At 43.4% G+C, this 21267-nt stretch overlaps 1 protein-coding gene across 1 annotated transcript; it reads right to left on the bottom strand.

Moving 5' to 3' along the window:
- Positions 1 to 17733: 17733 nt before the first annotated feature.
- Positions 17734 to 18135, bottom strand: LOC121844555 (putative uncharacterized protein DDB_G0283051). The gene has a single exon (XM_042314791.1). The coding sequence runs from the start codon at positions 18133 to 18135 to the stop codon at positions 17734 to 17736; it is 402 nt and encodes a 133-aa protein (XP_042170725.1).
- Between the last annotated feature and the right edge of the window lie 3132 nt (positions 18136 to 21267).

Genomic DNA, 21267 nt, shown 5'->3' with positions numbered 1-21267 from the left:
GCAGGTGGTCATTTATAACACTACAGCCATCAGTTCCAGGTGTTTCCTGTTGCAGGTGGTCATTTATAACACTACAGCCATCAGTTCCAGGTGTTTCCTGTAGCAGGTGGTCATTTATAACACTACAGCCATCAGTTCCAGGTGTTTCCTGTAGCAGGTGGTCATTTATAACACTACAGCCATCAGTTCCAGGTGTTTCATGTAGCAGGTGGTCATTTATAACACTACAGCCATCAGTTCCAGGTGTTTCCTGTAGCAGGTGGTCATTTATAACACTACAGCCATCAGTTCCAGGTGTTTCCTATAGCAGGTGGTAGTCATAACACTACAGCCATCAGTTCCAGGTGTTTCCTATAGCAGGTGGTAGTCTATAACACTACAGCCATCAGTTCCAGGTGTTTCCTGTAGCAGGTGGTCATTTATAACACTACAGCCATCAGTTCCAGGTGTTTCCTGTTGCAGGTGGTAGTCTATAACACTACAGTCATCAGTTCCAGGTGTTTCCTGTAGCAGGTGGTCATTTATAACACTACAGCCATCAGTTCCAGGTGTTTCCTGTAGCAGGTGGTCATTTATAACACTACAGCCATCAGTTCCAGGTGTTTCCTATAGCAGGTGGTAGTCTATAACACTACAGCCATCAGTTCCAGGTGTTTCCTATAGCAGGTGGTAGTCTATAACACTACAGTCATCAGTTCCAGGTGTTTCCTGTAGCAGGTGGTCGTCTATAACACTACAGCCATCAGTTCCAGGTGTTTCCTGTAGCAGGTGGTCATTTATAACACTACAGCCATCAGTTCCAGGTGTTTCCTGTTGCAGGTGGTTGTCTATAACACTACAGTCATCAGTAACGTGTTTCCTGTAGCAGGTGGTCGTCTATAACACTACAGTCATCAGTTCCAGGTGTTTCCTGTAGCAGGTGGTAGTTTATAACACTACAGCCATCAGTTCCAGGTGTTTCCTGTAGCAGGTGGTCGTCTATAACACTACAGCCATCAGTTCCAGGTGTTTCCTGTAGCAGGTGGTCGTCTATAACACTACAGCCATCAGTTCCAGGTGTTTCCTGTTGCAGGTGGTCGTCTATAACACTACAGCCATCAGTTCCAGGTGTTTCCTGTAGCAGGTGGTCATTTATAACACTACAGCCATCAGTGGTGACTGGATCAATAAGTATGCTTTGGCCCCAATGCCCCAGCAGAGATACTGTAGCATGTCATCCCTGACAGACAGATACCACCATCCTGCTCTTTGACAGGTTATACCCCAGATGGCACCCTATTCCCTGTTTAGTGCACTACTTTAGACCAGAGATCTATGGGCAGTGCACTACACATTGAATAAGGTTTCATTTGGGATGCAGCCAGACTCCAGTCTCAGAACCATCCAGTTAGACCCAGCAGCGTATTGATCTCTCCTGTTTAAATCATAGATCAGCCCTGAATAAAGGCCTGGGAGGCAAAGCCTCTATTGTTCACCATGCCAAGATGGAACAGAAAGAGAGACATTTGTTATTGGCTGTAACTCCGGGCTGGAAACATAATGGGACCTCTGATAGAAACAAGTCACATCCAGGTCTATCAAACTGTCAACAAGTTTTTAGTAATGATCATATCAACGGGATGGCTTTCTGAGGAGATCTGATGTGATGCTAATGTTCGGTTGCTCCTAGACCAACAAATCTCTCTCCCTATACTTCAGCTGCAACATGATTCACTAATGTAGCTAGAGACAGGAGCTGTCCTTCTAAAATTCAGAGGAAACATGAACCAGACTCGTTCAGAGGTCAGACAGACTGGCTAGTGGTCATTACCGAGACAATGAAGTAGCGATGTCTGTTAAAAGTTACCACAGCTCTGTAATGTAGGACTCGTCATAACAACAGTTATTAAAACAGTATTCCTCCTCTGTTACCACTCAGCCCAGTTATTAAAACAGTATTCCTCCTCTGTTACCAATCAGCTCAGTTATTAAAACAGTATTCCTCCTCTGTTACCACTCAGCCCAGTTATTAAAACAGTATTCCTCCTCTGTTACCACTCAGCCCAGTTAATAAAACAGTATTCCTCCTCTGTTACCACTCAGCCCAGTTATTAAAACAGTATTCCTCCTCTGTTACCACTCAGCCCAGTTATTAAAACAGTATTCCTCCTCTGTTACCACTCAGCCCAGTTAATAAAACAGTATTCCTCCTCTGTTACCACTCAGCCCAGTTATTAAAACAGTATTCCTCCTCTGTTACCACTCAGCCCAGTTATTAAAACAGTATTCCTCCTCTGTTACCAATCAGCCCAGTTATTAAAACAGTATTCCTTTTTTACCACTCAGCCCAGTTATTAAAACAGTATTACTCTTCCACTTCTGTTACTGCTGATAAAACACTATTACTCTGTTACTGTTGATAAAACAGTATTACTCTGTTACTGCTGATAAAACAGTATTACTCTGTTACTGTTGATAAAACAGCATTACTCTTCCACTTCTGTTACTGTTGATAAAACAGTATTACTCTGTTACTGCTGATAAAACAGTATTACTCTGTTACTGTTGATAAAACAGTATTACTCTGTTACTGTTGATAAAACAGTATTACTCTGTTACTGTTGATAAAACAGTATTACTCTGTTACTGTTGATAAAACAGTATTACTCTTCCACTTCTGTTACTGTTGATAAAACAGTATTACTCTGTTACTGTTGATAAAACAGTATTACTCTGTTACTGTTGATAAAACAGTATTACTCTGTTACTGTTGATAAAACAGTATTACTCTGTTACTGTTGATAAAACAGTATTACTCTGTTACTGTTGATAAAACAGTATTACTCTGTTACTGCTGATAAAACAGTATTACTCTGTTACTGTTGATAAAACAGTATTACTCTGTTACTGTTGATAAAACAGTATTACTCTGTTACTGTTGATAAAACAGTATTACTCTGTTACTGTTGATAAAACAGTATTACTCTGTTACTGTTGATAAAACAGTATTACTCTTCTACTTCTGTTACTGTTGATAAAACAGTATTACTCTGTTACTGTTGATAAAACAGTATTACTCTGTTACTGTTGATAAAACAGTATTACTCTGTTACTGTTGATAAAACAGTATTACTCTGTTACTGCTGATAAAACAGTATTACTCTGTTACTGTTGATAAAACAGTATTACTCTTCCACTTCTGTTACTGTTGATAAAACAGTATTACTCTGTTACTGCTGATAAAACAGTATTACTCTGTTACTGTTGATAAAACAGCATTACTCTTCCACTTCTGTTACTGTTGATAAAACAGTATTACTCTGTTACTGTTGATAAAACAGTATTTACTGTTGATAAAACACTCTGTTACTGTTGATAAAACAGTATTACTCTTCCACTTCTGTTACTGTTGATAAAACAGTATTACTCTGTTACTGTTGATAAAACAGTATTACTCTTCCACTTCTGTTACTGTTGATAAAACAGTATTACTCTGTTACTGTTGATAAAACAGTATTACTCTGTTACTGTTGATAAAACAGTATTACTCTGTTACTGTTCATAAAACAGTATTACTCTTCCACTTCTGTTACTGTTGATAAAACAGTATTACTCTGTTACTGTTGATAAAACAGTATTACTCTGTTACTGCTGATAAAACAGTATTACTCTGTTACTGCTGATAAAACAGTATTACTCTGTTACTGTTGATAAAACAGTATTACTCTTCCACTTCTGTTACTGTTGATAAAACAGTATTACTCTGTTACTGCTGATAAAACAGTATTACTCTGTTACTGTTGATAAAACAGCATTACTCTTCCACTTCTGTTACTGTTGATAAAACAGTATTACTCTGTTACTGTTGATAAAACAGTATTACTCTGTTACTGTTGATAAAACAGTATTACTCTTCCACTTCTGTTACTGTTGATAAAACAGTATTACTCTGTTACTGTTGATAAAACAGTATTACTCTTCCACTTCTGTTACTGTTGATAAAACAGTATTACTCTTCCACTTCTGTTACTGTTGATAAAACAGTATTACTCTGTTACTGCTGATAAAACAGTATTACTCTGTTACTGTTGATAAAACAGCATTACTCTTCCACTTCTGTTACTGTTGATAAAACAGTATTACTCTGTTACTGTTGATAAAACAGTATTACTCTGTTACTGTTGATAAAACAGTATTACTCTGTTACTGTTGATAAAACAGTATTACTCTTCCACTTCTGTTACTGTTGATAAAACAGTATTACTCTGTTACTGCTGATAAAACAGTATTACTCTGTTACTGTTGATAAAACAGTATTACTCTGTTACTGTTGATAAAACAGTATTACTCTGTTACTGTTGATAAAACAGTTTACTGTTACTGTTGATAAAACAGTATTACTCTGTTACTGTTGATAAAACAGTATTACTCTGTTACTGTTGATAAAACAGTATTACTCTGTTACTGCTGATAAAACAGTATTACTCTGTTACTGTTGATAAAACAGTATTACTCTGTTACTGTTGATAAAACAGTATTACTCTTCCACTTCTGTTACTGTTGATAAAACAGTATTACTCTGTTACTGTTGATAAAACAGTATTACTCTGTTACTGTTGATAAAACAGTATTACTCTGTTACTGTTGATAAAACAGTATTACTCTGTTACTGTTGATAAAACAGTATTATTCTGTTACTGTTGATAAAACAGTATTACTCTGTTACTGTTGATAAAACAGTATTACTCTGTTACTGTTGATAAAACAGTATTACTCTGTTACTGTTGATAAAACAGTATTACTCTGTTACTGTTGATAAAACAGTATTACTCTGTTACTGTTGATAAAACAGTATTACTCTGTTACTGTTGATAAAACAGTATTACTCTTCCACTTCTGTTACTGTTGATAAAACAGTATTACTCTGTTACTGTTGATAAAACAGTATTACTCTGTTACTGTTGATAAAACAGTATTACTCTGTTACTGTTGATAAAACAGTATTACTCTGTTACTGTTGATAAAACAGTATTACTCTGTTACTGTTAAAACAGTATAAAAAAACAGTATTACTCTTCCACTTCTGTTACTGTTGATAAAACAGTATTACTGTTGATAAAACTATTACTTACTGTTGATAAAACAGTATTACTCTGTTACTGTTGATAAAACAGTATTACTCTTCCACTTCTGTTACTGTTGATAAAACAGTATTACTCTGTTACTGTTGATAAAACAGTATTACTCTGTTACTGTTGATAAAACAGTATTACTCTTCCACTTCTGTTACTGTTGATAAAACAGTATTACTCTGTTACTGTTGATAAAACAGTATTACTCTTCCACTTCTGTTACTGTTGATAAAACAGTATTACTCTGTTACTGTTGATAAAACAGTATTACTCTGTTACTGTTGATAAAACAGTATTACTCTGTTACTGTTGATAAAACAGTATTACTCTTCCACTTCTGTTACTGTTGATAAAACAGTATTACTCTGTTACTGCTGATAAAACAGTATTACTCTGTTACTGTTGATAAAACAGTATTACTCTGTTACTGTTGATAAAACAGTATTACTCTGTTACTGTTGATAAAACAGTATTACTCTGTTACTGTTGATAAAACAGTATTACTCTGTTACTGTTGATAAAACAGTATTACTCTGTTACTGTTGATAAAACAGTATTACTCTGTTACTGTTGATAAAACAGTATTACTCTTCTACTTCTGTTACTGTTGATAAAACAGTATTACTCTGTTACTGTTGATAAAACAGTATTACTCTTCCACTTCTGTTACTGTTGATAAAACAGTATTACTCTGTTACTGTTGATAAAACAGTATTACTCTGTTACTGTTGATAAAACAGTATTACTCTGTTACTGTTGATAAAACAGTATTACTCTGTTACTGTTGATAAAACAGTATTACTCTGTTACTGCTGATAAAACAGTATTACTCTGTTACTGTTGATAAAACAGTATTACTCTGTTACTGTTGATAAAACAGTATTACTCTTCCACTTCTGTTACTGCTGATAAAACAGTATTACTCTGTTACTGTTGATAAAACAGTATTACTCTGTTACTGTTGATAAAACAGTATTACTCTGTTACTGCTGATAAAACAGTATTACTCTGTTACTGTTGATAAAACAGCATTACTCTTCCACTTCTGTTACTGTTGATAAAACAGTATTACTCTTCCACTTCTGTTACTGTTGATAAAACAGTATTACTCTGTTACTGTTGATAAAACAGTATTACTCTGTTACTGTTGATAAAACAGTATTACTCTGTTACTGTTGATAAAACAGTATTACTCTGTTACTGTTGATAAAACAGTATTACTCTGTTACTGTTGATAAAACAGTATTACTCTGTTACTGTTGATAAAACAGTATTACTCTTCCACTTCTGTTACTGTTGATAAAACAGTATTACTCTGTTACTGTTGATAAAACAGTATTACTCTGTTACTGTTGATAAAACAGTATTACTCTGTTACTGCTGATAAAACAGTATTACTCTGTTACTGTTGATAAAACAGCATTACTCTTCCACTTCTGTTACTGTTGATAAAACAGTATTACTCTGTTACTGTTGATAAAACAGTATTACTCTGTTACTGTTGATAAAACAGTATTACTCTGTTACTGTTGATAAAACAGTATTACTCTTCTACTTCTGTTACTGTTGATAAAACAGTATTACTCTGTTACTGTTGATAAAACAGTATTACTCTGTTACTGTTGATAAAACAGTATTACTCTGTTACTGCTGATAAAACAGTATTACTCTGTTACTGTTGATAAAACAGTATTACTCTGTTACTGTTGATAAAACAGTATTACTCTTCCACTTCTGTTACTGTTGATAAAACAGTATTACTCTGTTACTGTTGATAAAACAGTATTACTCTGTTACTGTTGATAAAACAGTATTACTCTGTTACTGTTGATAAAACAGTATTACTCTTCCACTTCTGTTACTGTTGATAAAACAGTATTACTCTTCCACTTCTGTTACTGTTGATAAAACAGTATTACTCTTCCACTTCTGTTACTGTTGATAAAACAGTATTACTCTGTTACTGTTGATAAAACAGTATTACTCTTCCACTTCTGTTACTGTTGATAAAACAGTATTACTCTGTTACTGTTGATAAAAAGTATAAATGAACTTAGAAAATCGAAAAACATCAGTCACCTTTTGCATTCCCTAAGAAGATGCAGACACTGTTGATAAAACAGTTAACACTCCATCCCCTGCCAACTTAACAATTTTAGACTGAGAAATGACCAAAAAAACAGTGGGTAATTTGGGATATGCTTGGGACCAGAGAGTTTCTGTTATCCACAGATAAAAATGCAAATGCTTTCCGTTTGAGTTATATTAGGTTTTATTTTCATCTTTTTGTTTCAAGTTGATAAAACAGTATTACTCTGTTACTGTTGATAAAACAGTATTACTCTGTTACTGTTGATAAAACAGTATTACTCTGTTACTGTTGATAAAACAGTATTACTCTGTTACTGTTGATAAAACAGTATTACTCTGTTACTGTTGATAAAACAGTATTACTCTTCCACTTCTGTTACTGTTGATAAAACAGTATTACTCTGTTACTGTTGATAAAACAGTGTGGTTTAGTTAAGAGGATTGCGGTTCTTCACGCTCCATCTGCCAGTTGGACACCAGACAGGCGACACTCATCTGGCCTGCTGGCAACAAGCGACTATGGATCTACCACAGCTAGCAGGACTTCTATCAGAGGTAGCCAATAACACAGCCTTGCCATGCCGATACGGCTCGCAGTCTATCACAAGATTTTCCCCATGTCTTACATATGGGACAAATTACAGTCAAACATTTGGATATTTCATACAAAAATATGTCTGTTTTCTTTTATAAATCTGGATCACGACTTAGTTCTGAACTTGAATAAGGAGGAGAGATGTTGAGAGCATTTTATCTGCTGGAAAAAGAGTACATGAAAAGGTGATTCAATCATTGTAAATCCACATCTTATCCACGGTGACTTTGTGGAATATTGATTGGCCACTATATATATATATATATATATATACCATTTACAGAATGGACCAGAACAGAGTAGAAGATCTGAAGGGACGAAATCATCTGGAGGGCTTTATAGGGCAAAGGTTAAAATAAAGCTGTTACTATGACAACAAATAGGTTGAGATAATTAAGGCGCTGGACTCTCTTGATCCCCATTTCCTCTCCTCCTTTACGCACTTTTCCATTATCTCCTTCACTCTATCCTCCGCTACACACTCCTCTGTTATCTGGCCCTCTCCATCAAATACCAGGCAGAGAGTTAGCAGGGACTGGAAGACTCTATCGACCTTCAAGCTGCAGCAGGCTGAGAGTCAGGACAGTCTGAGAGGTTACAATTACACTCTCTCTCTCTCTCTCTCTCGCTCTCTCATCTCTCTCTCTCTCTCCACCCCTTCTCCCTCTCTCTCTCTCTCATCTCTCCACCCCTTCTCTCTCTCTCTCTCTCTCTCTCTCTCTGTCTCTCTCTCCTTCTCTCTCCCCCTTCTCTCTCTCTCTCTCCCCCTCTTCTCTCTCCCCCTTCTCTCTCTCTCTCTCTCCACTCTCTCTCTCTCTCTCTCCTTCTCTCTCTCTTCTCTCTCCTCTCTCTCTTCTCTCTCTCCTCTCTTCCCTTTCTCTCTCTCTCTCTCTCTCTCTCTCTCTCTCTCTCTCTCTCTCCCCTCTCTCTCTCTCCATTCTCATTTCTCCTGGCTGTAAAATACTAAATAATGAGAAATGTTCCCTTCTTCTGGGGCCTAGTGGTTCACTATTGAGACTCATTCACTGTTGCATACTGTGGCTCGTTTCTTACTCAATCCATGTTGATACTGGGTTTTGCTTGTTCCCTAAAGCCCCTTTTAACTTTTACTGGTAGTGAGTTTACAGTAGACTGGTAGTGGGTTTACAGTAGACTGGTAGTGGGTTTATAGTAGACTGGAAGTGGGTTTACAGTAGACTGGTAGTGGGTTTACAGTAGACTGGTAATGTGTTACAGTAGACTGGTAGTGGGTTTACAGTAGACTGGTAATGTGTAAACAGTAGACTGGTAGTGGGTTTACAGTAGACTGGTAGTGGGTTTACAGTAGACCGGCAGTGGGTTTACAGTAGACTGTTAATGTTTAAACAGTAGACTGGTAGTGGGTTTACAGTAGACTGGTAGTGGGTTTACAGTAGACTGGTAGTAGGTTTACAGTAGACTGGTAGTGGGTTTACAGTAGACTGGTAATGTGTTTACAGTAGACTGGTAATGTGTTTACAGTAGACTGGTAGTGGGTTTACAGTAGACTGGTAATGTGTTTACAGTAGACTGGTAATGTGTTTACAGTAGACTGGTAGTGGGTTTACAGTAGACTGGTAGTGGGTTTACAGTAGACTGGTAGTGGGTTTATAGTAGACTGGTAGTGGGTTTACAGTAGACTGGTAGTGGGTTTACAGTAGACTGGTAATGTGTTTACAGTAGACTGGTAATGTGTTTACAGTAGACTGGTAGTGGGTTTACAGTAGACTGGTAGTGGGTTTACAGTAGACTGGTAGTGGGTTTACAGTAGACTGGTTGTGGGTTTACAGTAGACTGGTTGTGGGTTTACAGTAGACTGGTAGTGGGTTTACAGAAGACTGTTCATGTGATTACAGTAGACTGGTAATGTGTTTACAGTAGACAGGTAGTGTGTTTACAGCCTCATCTTACCTCCTCCTGTCTCATCCTGCCTCCTCCTGCCTCTGCCTGTCTCATCCTGCCTCCTCCTGTCTCATCCTACCTTCTCCTGTTTCCTCCTGCCTCCTTCTGTCTCATCCTACCTTCTCCTGTTTCCTCCTGCCTCCTTCTGTCTCATCCTGCCTCCTCCTGCCTCTGCCTGTCTCATCCTGCCTCCTCCTGTCTCATCCTACCTTCTCCTGTTTCCTCCTGCCTCCTTCTGTCTCATCCTACCTTCTCCTGTTTCCTCCTGCCTCCTTCTGTCTCATCCTACCTTCTCCTGTTTCCTCCTGCCTCTGCCTGTCTCATCCTGCCTCCTCCTGTCTCATCCTACGTTCTCCTGTTTCCTCCTGTCTCATCCTGCCTCCTCCTGTTTCCTCCTGCCTCCTGCCTCCTCCTGCCTTCTCCTGTTTCTGCCTGCCTCCTCCTGTCTCCTCCTGCCTCCTCCTGTCTCATCCTACCTTCTCCTGTCTCATCCTACCTTCTCCTGTTTCCTCCTGTCTCATCCTACCTTCTCCTGTTTCTGCCTGCCTCCTCCTGTCTCATCTTGCCTCCTCCTGTCTCATCCTGCCTCCTCCTGTATCATCTTGCCTCCTGTCTCATCCTGCCTCCTCCTTTCTCATCCTGCCTCCTCCTGTCTCATCCTGTTTCCTCCTGTCTACTCCTGCCTCCTCCTGTTTCATCCTGCCTCCTCCTGTCTCATCCTGCCTCCTCCTGTCTCATCCTACCTTCTCCTGTTTCCTCGTGTCTCATCCTACCTTCTCCTGTTTCCTCCTGTCTCATCCTACTTCCCCCCTCTCATCCTGCCTCCTCCTGTCTCATCCTGCCTCCTCCTGTCTCATCCTGCCTCCTCCTGTCTCATCCTGCCTCCTCCTATCTCATCCTGCCTCCTCCTGTCTCATCCTGTTTCCTCCTGTCTCCTCCTGCCTCCTCCTGTTTCATCCTGCCTCCTCCTGTCTCATCCTGCCTCCTCCTGTCTCATCCTACCTTCTCCTGTTTCCTCCTGCCTCCTCCTGTCTCATCCTACCTTCTCCTGTGTCCTCCTGTCTCATCCTACCTTCGCCTGTGTCCTCCTGCCTCCCCCTGTCTCATCCTGCCTGCTCCTGCCTCCTCCTGTCTCACCCTGCCTCCTTATGTCTCATCCTGCCTCTTCCTGTCTCATCCTACCTCCTCATGCCTCCTCCTGTCTCATCCTGCCTCCTCCTGTCTCATCCTGCCTCCTCCTTTCTCATCCTGCCTCCTCCTGTTTCATCCTACCTCCTCCTGCCTCCTCCTCTCTCATCCTGTTTCCTCCTGTCTCATTCTGCCTCCTCCTGTCTCATCCTGCCTCCTCCTGTCTCATCCTGCCTCCTGCTGTCTCGTCCTACCTCCTCCTGCCTCCTCCTGTCTCATCCTGTTTCCTCCTGTCTCATCCTACCTTCACCTGTTTCCTCCTGCCTCCTCCTGTCTCATCCTGTTTCCTCCTGTCTCATCCTGTTTCCTCCTGTCTCCTCCTGCCTCCTCCTGTTTCATCCTGCCTCCTCCTGTCTCATCCTGCCTCCTCCTGTCTCATCCTACCTTCTCCTGTTTCCTCGTGTCTCATCCTACCTTCTCCTGTTTCCTCCTACCTTCTCCTGTTTCCTCCTGTCTCATCCTACCTTCTCCTGTTTCTGCCTGCCTCCTCCTGTCTCATCTTGCCTCCTCCTGTCTCATCCTGCCTCCTCCTGTATCATCCTGCCTCCTGTCTCATCCTGCCTCCTCCTTTCTCATCCTGCCTCCTCTTGTCTCATCCTGTTTCCTCCTGTCTCCTCCTGCCTCCTCCTGTTTCATCCTGCCTCCTCCTGTCTCCTCCTGTCTCATCCTACCTTCTCCTGTTTCCTCGTGTCTCATCCTACCTTCTCCTGTTTCCTCCTGCCTCCTCCTGTCTCATCCTACTTCCCCCTCTCATCCTGCCTCCTCCTGTCTCATCCTGCCTCCTCCTGTCTCCTCCTGCCTCCTCCAGTCTCATCCTGCCTCCTCCTATCTCATCCTGCCTCCTCCTGTCTCATCCTGTTTCCTCCTGTCTCCTCCTGCCTCCTCCTGTTTCATCCTGCCTTCTCCTGTCTCATCCTGCCTCCTCCTGTCTCATCCTACCTTCTCCTGTTTCCTCCTGCCTCCTCCTGTCTCATCCTACCTTCTCCTGTGTCCTCCTGTCTCATCCTACCTTCGCCTGTGTCCTCCTGCCTCCTCCTGTCTCATCCTGCCTGCTCCTGCCTCCTCCTGTCTCACCCTGCCTCCTTCTGTCTCATCCTGCCTCCTCCTGTCTCATCCTACCTCCTCATGCCTCCTCCTGTCTCATCCTGCCTCCTCCTGTCTCATCCTGCCTCCTCCTTTCTCATCCTGCCTCCTCCTGTTTCATCCTACCTCCTCCTGCCTCCTCCTCTCTCATCCTGTTTCCTCCTGTCTCATTCTGCCTCCTCCTGTCTCATCCTGCCTCCTCCTGTCTCATCCTGCCTCCTGCTGTCTCGTCCTACCTCCTCCTGCCTTCTCCTGTCTCATCCTGTTTCCTCCTGTCTCATCCTGTTTCCTCCTGTCTCATCCTACCTTCACCTGTTTCATCCTGCCTCCTCCTGTCTCATCCTGCCTCCTCCTGTCTCATCCTACCTTCTCCTGTTTCCTCGTGTCTCATCCTACCTTCTCCTGTTTCCTCCTGCCTCCTCCTGTCTCATCCTACTTCCCCCCTCTCATCCTGCCTCCTCCTGTCTCATCCTGCCTCCTCCTGTCTCATCCTGCCTCCTCCTATCTCATCCTGCCTCCTCCTATCTCATACTGCCTCCTCCTGTCTCCTCCTGCCTCCTCCTGTTTCATCCTGCCTCCTCCTGTCTCATCCTGCCTCCTCCTGTCTCATCCTACCTTCTCCTGTTTCCTCCTGCCTCCTCCTGTCTCATCCTACCTTCTCCTGTGTCCTCCTGTCTCATCCTACCTTCGCCTGTGTCCTCCTGCCTCCTCCTGTCTCATCCTGCCTGCTCCTGCCTCCTCCTGTCTCACCCTGCCTCCTTCTGTCTCATCCTGCCTCCTCCTGTCTCATCCTACCTCCTCATGCCTCCTCCTGTCTCATCCTGCATCCTCCTGTCTCATCCTGCCTCCTCCTTTCTCATCCTGCCTCCTCCTGTTTCATCCTACCTCCTCCTGCCTCCTCCTCTCTCATCCTGTTTCCTCCTGTCTCATTCTGCCTCCTCCTGTCTCATCCTGCCTCCTCCTGTCTCATCCTGCCTCCTGCTGTCTCGTCCTACCTCCTCCTGCCTCCTCCTGTCTCATCCTGTTTCCTCCTGTCTCATCCTGTTTCCTCCTGTCTCATCCTACCTTCACCTGTTTCCTCCTGCCTCCTCCTGTCTCATCCTACCTTCTCCTGTTTCATCCTGCATCCTCCTGCCTCCTCCTGTCTCATCCTACCTTCTCCTGTTTCATCCTGCCTCCTGCCTCATCCTGCCTCTTCCTGCCTCATTCTGCATCAGACAATAATCATCCAGGATAAAAACTGCTGACCAGTTAATTATTCATTTTCACGGTATGAATAAATAGATCAACATCTTCTCTCACTACACATCTGTGGAGTATTTGCTAATTTAATCATTGAGTTTGAACAGAGGCTTCAACACATTGCATAAGCATTGTGGTCCCAGGACAGCAGGGACTTGTCCTGTAGCCAATATGTACCCTGCCTGGTTCCCTCAGCCTAGAGCCTGCTATCTGATTCCCGGTCCGTGTATCAAGGTTCTGTGCATAAAGCCCCTCTCCTTCCCCAGATAATTAGCTGATTTAATAGTGTGCAGCACACATGCACACCCATTCTAATTAGATCCAGCTTCTACACTGTATTTTATAACAGTCTAGTGATTTTCCAAGTGCAGCGCTAGTTACCTTCCACAGTCAATACCTCAGTGACCCGCTGCTAAATGAATTTAACTCTGTGTGTGCCTTACAGCACATTACCTAATGGTTCTCCCTCCATGTAAATGGTTTCTATCCTACCTTTAATTACAGATCAATGACAGTTGGCTCTTGGCATTTAGAGTCTCTGAACCAGAGTGCTGCAGGGGCAAGTGTAGAACAGAATGTAGTGGTTGGTATTGAACGCTGTGGAACAATAAAAGCCTGTGTTAAACAAACTAGCAGATGAACTGACGGTCAGATTAACAGGAGAGATGTAACACTGGACAACACAATAACTCTGTCCTAACATGGGTAGTTTAGCATCTCTTCTGCTCAATAATGTTTCATACATACAAATACAATGTGCAGTTCACTTGGTGGTGCTGTGGGTGTTCCAATTACTCTCTACAGACTGTGGGTGTTCCAATTACTCTCTACAGACTGTGGGTGTTCCAATTACTCTCTACAGACTGTGGGTGTTCCAATTACTCTCTACAGACTGTGGGTGTTCCCATTACTCTCTACAGACTGTGGGTGTTCCCATTACTCTCCATGTGGGTGTTCCTTACTCTCTACAGACTGTGGGTGTTCCAATTACTGTCTACAGACTGTGGGTGTTCCCATTACTCTCTACAGACTGTGGGTGTTCCCATTACTCTCTACAGACTGTGGGTGTTCCCATTACTCTCTACAGACTGTGGGTGTTCCCATTACTCTCTACAGACTGTGGGTGTTCCCATTACTCTCTACAGACTGTGGGTGTTCCCATTACTCTCTACAGACTGTGGGTGTTCCCTACAGACTGTGGGTGTCTCTACAGACTGTGGGTGTTCCCATTACTCTCTACAGACTGTGGGTGTTCCCATTACTGTCTACAGACTGTGGGTGTTCCCATTACTCTCTACAGACTGTGGGTGTTCCCATTACTCTCTACAGACTGTGGGTGTTCCCATTACTCTCTACAGACTGTGGGTGTTCCCATTACTCTCTACAGACTGTGGGTGTTCCAATTACTCTCTACAGACTGTGGGTGTTCCCATTACTCTCTACAGACTGTGGGTGTTCCCATTACTGTCTACAGACTGTGGGTGTTCCCATTACTCTCTACAGACTGTGGGTGTTCCCATTACTCTCTACAGACTGTGGGTGTTCCAATTACTCTCTACAGACTGTGGGTGTTCCAATTACTCTCTACAGACTGTGGGTGTTCCAATTACTCTCTACAGACTGTGGGTGTTCCAATTACCCACTGTCTACAGACTGTGGGTGTTCCCATTACTCTCTACAGACTGTGGGTGTTCCCATTACTCTCTACAGACTGTGGGTGTTCCCATTACTCTCTACAGACTGTGGGTGTTCCCATTACTCTCTACAGACTGTGGGTGTTCCCATTACTCTCTACAGACTGTGGGTGTTCCCATTACTCTCTACAGACTGTGGGTGTTCCCATTACTCTCTACAGACTGTGGGTGTTCCCATTACTCTCTACAGACTGTGGGTGTTCCAATTACTCTCTACAGACTGTGGGTGTTCCCATTACTCTCTACAGACTGTGGGTGTTCCCATTACTGTCTACAGACTGTGGGTGTTCCCATTACTCTCTACAGACTGTGGGTGTTCCCATTACTCTCTACAGACTGTGGGTGTTCCAATTACTCTCTACAGACTGTGGGTGTTCCAATTACTCTCTACAGACTGTGGGTGTTCCAATCTCTCTACAGACTGTGGGTGTTCCAATTACTCTCTACAGACTGTGGGTGTTCCAATTACTGTCTACAGACTGTGGGTGTTCCCATTACTCTCTACAGACTGTGGGTGTTCCCATTACTCTCTACAGACTGTGGGTGTTCCCATTACTCTCTACAGACTGTGGGTGTTCCCATTACTCTCTACAGACTGTGGGTGTTCCCATTACTCTCTACAGACTGTGGGTGTTCCCATTACTCTCTACAGACTGTGGGTGTTCCCATTACTCTCTACAGACTGTGGGTGTTCCCATTACTCTCTACAGACTGTGGGTGTTCCATTACTCTCTACAGACTGTGGGTGTTCCCATTACTCTCTACAGACTGTGGGTGTTCCCATTACTCTCTACAGACTGTGGGTGTTCCCATTACTCTCTACAGACTGTGGGTGTTCCCATTACTCTCTACAGACTGTGGGTGTTCCAATTACTCTCTACAGACTGTGGGTGTTCCATTACTCTCTACAGACTGTGGGTGTTCCAATTACTCTCTACAGACTGTGGGTGTTCCAATTACACAGACTGTGGGTGTTCCAATTACTGTCTACAGACTGTGGGTGTTCCCATTACTCTCTACAGACTGTGGGTGTTCCCATTACTCTCTACAGACTGTGGGTGTTCCCATTACTCTCTACAGACTGTGGGTGTTCCCATTACTCTCTACAGACTGTGGGTGTTCCCATTACTCTCTACAGACTGTGGGTGTTCCCATTACTCTCTACAGACTGTGGGTGTTCCCATTACTCTCTACAGACTGTGGGTGTTCCCATTACTCTCTACAGACTGTGGGTGTTCCCATTACTGTCTACAGACTGTGGGTGTTCCCATTACTCTCTACAGACTGTGGGTGTTCCCATTACTCTCTACAGACTGTGGGTGTTCCCATTACTGTCTACAGACTGTGGGTGTTCCATTACTGTCTACAGACTGTGGGTGTTCCCATTACTCTCTACAGACTGTGGGTGTTCCCATTACTCTCTACAGACTGTGGGTGTTCCCATTACTCTCTACAGACTGTGGGTGTTCCATTACTCTCTACAGACTGTGGGTGTTCCAATTACTCTCTACAGACTGTGGGTGTTCCAATTACTCTCTACAGACTGTGGTGTTCCCATTACTCTCTACAGACTGTGGGTGTTCCCATTACTCTCTACAGACTGTGGGTGTTTCCATTATTCTCTACAGACTGTGGGTGTTCCAATTACTCTCTACAGACTGTGGGTGTTCCAATTACTCTCTACAGACTGTGGGTGTTCCAATTACTCTCTACAGACTGTGGGTGTTCCAATTACTGTCTACAGACTGTGGGTGTTCCCATTACTCTCTACAGACTGTGGGTGTTCCAATTACTCTCTACAGACTGTGGGTGTTCCAATTACTGTCTACAGACTGTGGGTGTTCCAATTACTCTCTACAGACTGTGGGTGTTCCAATTACTCTCTACAGACTGTGGGTGTTCCAATTACTCTCTACAGACTGTGGGTGTTCCCATTACTCTCTACAGACTGTGGGTGTTCCCATTACTCTCTACAGACTGTGGGTGTTCCAATTACTGTCTACAGACTGTGGGTGTTCCCATTACTCTCTACAGACTGTGGGTGTTCATTACTCTCTACAGACTGTGGGTGTTCCCATTACTCTCTACAGACTGTGGGTGTTCCAATTACTCTCTACAGACTGTGGGTGTTCCCATTACTCTCTACAGACTGTGGGTGTTCCCATTACTCTCTACAGACTGTGGGTGTTCCCATTACTCTCTACAGACTGTGGGTGTTCCCATTACTGTCTACAGACTGTGGGTGTTCCCATTACTCTCTACAGACTATGGGTGTTCCCATTACTCTCTACAGACTGTGGGTGTTCCCATTACTCTCTACAGACTGTGGGTGTTCCCATTACTCTCTACAGACTGTGGGTGTTCCCATTACTGTCTACAGACTGTGGGTGTTCCCATTACTCTCTACAGACTATGGGTGTTCCCATTACTCTCTACAGACTGTGGGTGTTCCCATTACTCTCTACAGACTGTGGGTGTTCCAATTACTCTCTACAGACTGTGGGTGTTCCAATTACTCTCTACAGACTGTGGGTGTTCCCATTACTCTCTACAGACTGTGGGTGTTCCCATTATTCTCTACAGACTGTGGGTGTTCCCATTACTCTCTACAGACTGTGGGTGTTCCCATTACTATCTACAGACTGTGGGTGTTCCCATTACTCTCTACAAACTGTGGGTGTTCCCATTACTCTCTACAGACTGTGGGTGTTCCCATTACTCTCTACAGACTGTGGGTGTTCCCATTACTCTCTACAGACTGTGGGTGTTCCCATTACTCTCTACAGACTGTGGGTGTTCCCATTACTGTCTACAGACTGTGGGTGTTCCCATTGCCTTTCACAGTACTCTGGGTGTTCCCATGGCTGTTCACAGTACTCTGGGTGTTCCCATTGCTGTTCACAGTACTCTGGGTGTTCCCATGGCTGTTCACAGTACTCTGGGTGTTCCCATTGATGTTCACAGTACTCTGGGTGTTCCCATTGATGTTAACAGTACTCTGGGTGTTCCCATTGCTGTTCACAGTACTCTGGGTGTCCCCATGGCTGTTCACAGTACTCTGGGTTTCCCCATGGCTGTTCACAGTACACTGGGTGTCCCCATGGCTGTTCACAGTACACTGGGTGTCCCCATGGCTGTTCACAGTACACTGGGTGTCCCCATGGCTGTTCACAGTACACTGGGTGTCCCCATGGCTGTTCACAGTACACATGTCCTCTTAACTGCTAGGCTACCTTGTTGATAATGTTGTTGAGAAGGCAGTACGACCCTGTCCTCTTAACTGCTAGGCTACCTTGTTGATAGTGTTGTTGAGAAGCAGTATGACCCTGTGCTCTACCTTGTTGATAGTGTTGTTGAGAAGCAGTATGACCCTGTCCTCTTAACTGCTAGGCTACCTTGTTGATAGTGTTGTTGAGAAGCAGTATGACCCTGTGCTCTACCTTGTTGATAGTGTTGTTGAGAAGCAGTATGACCCTGTCCTCTTAACTGCTAGGCTACCTTGTTGATAGTGTTGTTGAGAAGCAGTATGACCCTGTGCTCTACCTTGTTGATAGTGTTGTTGAGAAGGCAGTATGACCCTGTGCTCTACCTTGTTGATAGTGTTGTTGAGAAGCAGTATGACCCTGTCCTCTTAACTGCTAGGCTACCTTGTTGATAGTGTTGTTGAGAAGCAGTATGACCCTGTGCTCTACCTTGTTGATAGTGTTGTTGAGAAGCAGTATGACCCTGTGCTCTACCTTGTTGATAGTGTTGTTGAGAAGCAGTATGACCCTGTCCTCTTAACTGCTAGGCTACCTTGTTGATATTGTTGTTGAGAAGCAGTATGACCCTGTCCTCTACCTTGTTGATAGTGTTGTTGAGAAGGCATTATGACCCTGTCCTCTACCTTGTTGATAGTGTTGTTGAGAAGCAGTATGACCCTGTCCTCTACCTTGTTGATAGTGTTGTTGAGAAGCAGTATGACCCTGTCCTCTACCTTGTTGACAGTGTTGTTGAGAAGCAGTATGACCCTGTGCTCTACCTTGTTGATAGTGTTGTTGAGAAGCAGTATGACCCTGTCCTCTTAACTGCTAGGCTACCTTGTTGATAGTGTTGTTGAGAAGCAGTATGACCCTGTGCTCTACCTTGTTGATAGTGTTGTTGAGAAGCAGTATGACCCTGTGCTCTACCTTGTTGATAGTGTTGTTGAGAGGCAGTATGACCCTGTTCTCTTAACTGCTAGGCTACCTTGTTGATAGTGTTGTTGAGAAGCAGTATGACCCTGTCCTCTACCTTGTTGATAGTGTTGTTGAGAAGGCATTATGACCCTGTCCTCTACCTTGTTGATAGTGTTGTTGAGAAGCAGTATGACCCTGTCCTCTACCTTGTTGATAGTGTTGTTGAGAAGCAGTATGACCCTGTCCTCTATCTTGTTGATAGTGTTGTTGAGAAGCCGTATGACCCTGTGCTCTACCTTGTTGATAGTGTTGTTGAGAAGCAGTATGACCCTGTCCTCTACCTTGTTGATAGTGTTGTTGAGAAGCAGTATGACCCTGTCCTCTACCTTGTTGATAGTGTTGTTGAGAAGCAGTATGACCCTGTGCTCTACCTTGTTGATAGTGTTGTTGAGAAGCAGTATGACCCTGTCCTCTACCTTGTTGATAGTGTTGTTGAGAAGGCAGTATGACCCTGTCCTCTACCTTGTTGATAGTGTTGTTGAGAAGCAGTTTGACCCTGTGCTCTACCTTGTTGATAGTGTTGTTGAGAAGCAGTATGACCCTGTGCTCTACCTTGTTGATAGTGTTGTTGAGAAGCAGTATGACCCTGTCCTCTACCTTGTTGATAGTGTTGTTGAGAAGGCAGTATGACCCTGTCCTCTACCTTGTTGATAGTGTTGTTGAGAAGCAGTTTGACCCTGTGCTCTTAACTGCTAGGCTACCTTGTTGATAGTGTTGTTGAGAAGCAGTATGACCCTGTGCTCTACCTTGTTGATAGTGTTGTTGAGAAGCAGTATGACCCTGTGCTCTACCTTGTTGATAGTGTTGTTGAGAAGCAGTATGACCCTGTGCTCTACCTTGTTGATAGTGTTGTTGAGAAGGCAGTATGACCCTGTGCTCTTAACTGCTAGGCTACCTGCAGCCCTCAGTAATTTATGTAAGCTCCATACATGTTGAATGACCTTCCCTATGAGCGAGACCTTCCGTATAAGACCGCTTTTTTGCATAAGTTTATTAAAGGGCTGGTAACAGGCTGATTGGTTGGCTATTTGAGCCAGTAAAGGGGGCTTTACTATTCTTGGGTAGCGGAATAACTTTTTCCTCCCTTCAGGCCTGAGGGCATACACTTTCTAGTAGGCTTAAAATGGTCATGTGTGCACCTCAGCCACGCTCAAGGTACTAAACGACATCATAAACGCCAAAAGACAGTACTGTGCAGCCGGCTTCATCGCCCTGGCCAAGGCTTTCGACTCTGTCAATCACCGTATTCATATCGGCAGACTCAACAGCCTTGGTTTCTCAAATGACTGCCTCACCTGGTTCACCAACTACTTCTCAGACAGAGTTCAGTGTGTCAAATCGGGGGGCCTGTTGTCGGGACCTCTGGCAGTCTCTATGGGGGTACAACAGGGTTCAATTCTCCGTCCAACTCTTTTCTCTATATATATCAACGATTTCGCTCTTGCTGCGTGTGATTCCCCGATCTACCTCTAAACAGACAACACCATTCTGTATACATCTGGCCCTTATCTTTCATTTGAGCTATTGGACTTGTTATTGTGTGGAGGTTAAATATTTTTAAGAATATTTTTTGCGTTCCATGCGCCACATTCCAGCTGACGGTGGGAGGGCTGGTTCCCAATTGGGACTCAACATCCTCAACAGGTTTTAACTAACCTCCAAACGAGCTTCAATGCCATATAACACTCCTTCTGTGGCCTCCAACTGCTCTTAAACACTAGTAAAAACCAAATGCATGCTTTTCAACCGATCGCTGCCCGCACCCACCCGCCCGAATAGCATCACTACCCTGGACGGTTCTGACCTAGAATATGTGGACAACTACAAATACCTAGGTGTGGCTGGCTTCCGGGTTGGATGCGCGCTGTGTTAAGAAGCAGTGCGGTTTGGTTAGGTTGTGTTTCGGAGGACGCATGGCTTTCGACCTTCGTCTCTCCCGAGCCCGTACGGGAGTTGTCGCGATGAGACAAGATAGTAATTACTAACAATTGGATACCACGAAATTGGGGAGAATTGGGGGTAAAAAAATAACAAATAATAATAATAATAATAAAGACACTCACCAGCTCTATGAAGACACTCTGTCCGTTCCAGCTCTATGAAGACACTCTGTCCGTTCCAATGAA

Source organism: Oncorhynchus tshawytscha, unplaced genomic scaffold (genome assembly GCF_018296145.1).
Source record: "Oncorhynchus tshawytscha isolate Ot180627B unplaced genomic scaffold, Otsh_v2.0 Un_contig_7497_pilon_pilon, whole genome shotgun sequence".
NCBI lineage: Eukaryota > Metazoa > Chordata > Actinopteri > Salmoniformes > Salmonidae > Oncorhynchus > Oncorhynchus tshawytscha.
This window is presented reverse-complemented; position numbering and strand designations above follow the sequence as displayed.